The sequence below is a fragment of the Cibotium barometz genome, chromosome 34, assembly GCF_041138505.1.
Source record: "Cibotium barometz isolate CiBa-2024 chromosome 34, ASM4113850v1, whole genome shotgun sequence".
In the NCBI taxonomy this organism is placed as follows: domain Eukaryota; kingdom Viridiplantae; phylum Streptophyta; class Polypodiopsida; order Cyatheales; family Cibotiaceae; genus Cibotium; species Cibotium barometz.
The window spans coordinates 21,301,332-21,302,752 of NC_141079.1; the positions used below are offsets into that span (position 1 = coordinate 21,301,332).

Here is a 1,421-nt window from a genome sequence, read left to right on the forward strand (position 1 = left end):
TCTAGAAAGATGTATCTGCGTAACACTGGTGCCAACAAAGCTACAAAGGAAACATGCATCTATTGATATTGAATCGCTTTCTCTTTACCTCTCTCTCGTAGATAACATGCACCGATGAAACACAACTGAGAGAAAGACAGAAGCATCGCAATTCGAGACAACATCAAAACACAACTAAGAGAGAAAATAAACGCACCTGTGTGAGTGTGAGGGAGAGAGAGAGAGATACCCGCATTGAGAGACAGGGGGAGAAAGAGAGAGTTATAAGAGAGAGAGAGAGAGACAGATAGCGTTCTCAAACGGCACTTTGTCTCTCTCAATGCTGGTATATCTCTCGCTCTCTCTCTCTATATATATAGCGCTCACTCTCTCATTTCGAATGCTCTGTTTAGTATAAACAGAGTCATATTATATCGTGCTCAATACATGGTGGCCATTATTTATTAGTACAAGCATCATATTAACCCCATACTCAATTCAGACCCTACCTCCAACCCTAGCAAGCAACTAGCTAGCGGGGGTGGTGGCCACTACTTATTAGTACAAGCATCATACTCAAGACATACCCTACCTCCAACCCTAACAAGCCCCTAGCAGGGGTGCCCCGCTATATATAGCTACCCAAGCCTAACCACCAATGCCAGCAAGCAGCTGGCGGGGTGCCTCGCCAGCTTACTAGTTGTTTCCCCCAGCGGTGGTGTTGGTGGAGGTGGTTGTGCTAGTGGTGGCGGCGGCGTCACAACGGCCGTACTGGGATTGGCAGCCGCTGCCACAATAGGCACTATCATTGGGCCCGCCGCAAAAGCCATACTGGCTGCAGCACTCGCCAGTGGAGCAGAAACCGGTGCCGCCCTGTGGCAGCGCTCCGCAGCAAGGCTGTGAGCAGGCTTGCGCATCCACCATTCGTACTGAGGAGCTCCAAGCTGCGGCTGCCAATACTAGAAGCAGAAGCAAGACGGGAGCAGAAGATGAAGCCATGCAGCTCCTTGAGCACGTTGAACAAGATAAGCTGTGAGGATGGTGTGAGGTAAGCTATTGGGCGTGCTTGCATGCGTAGTGGTGAGGGCTTGAGCTCACCATTATATAGTGGGCGGACGCAGATAACACTAGGTCTGAATTTGTTGGGGATAAGATAAGTTGCACTTAGCCCATAGGCCTACATTGCACAGCTGCTCTCTCTCTCTCTCTCTCTCTCTCTCTCTCTATAGACATCAGCTGAACAGCATCTCTCCCACACACTTTCTCTCTCACACACGCACACCGACCTCTCTCTGGAGTGTGTGGCCATGAAGGTTATCCAAGCGATGATGCTACTGACTCACTCTCATTGCAATTCGCTAGTGGCCTCTCAGCTCTAAAGCCTAGAGGCAAGACTAACGCTGGGTATCAAGACTAAAGGTGCGAACCACGACAAATATTTA

The 1,421-nt window shown here is 49.5% G+C and overlaps 1 protein-coding gene across 1 annotated transcript; it reads right to left on the bottom strand.

Moving 5' to 3' along the window:
- Window positions 1–432: 432 nt before the first annotated feature.
- LOC147618779 (uncharacterized) lies at window positions 433–1,041 on the bottom strand. The gene has a single exon (XM_086774480.1). It carries the CDS (start codon window positions 976–978, stop codon window positions 676–678), a length of 303 nt encoding a protein of 100 aa, XP_086630606.1. The 5' UTR covers window positions 979–1,041; the 3' UTR covers window positions 433–675.
- Window positions 1,042–1,421: the final 380 nt, after the last annotated feature.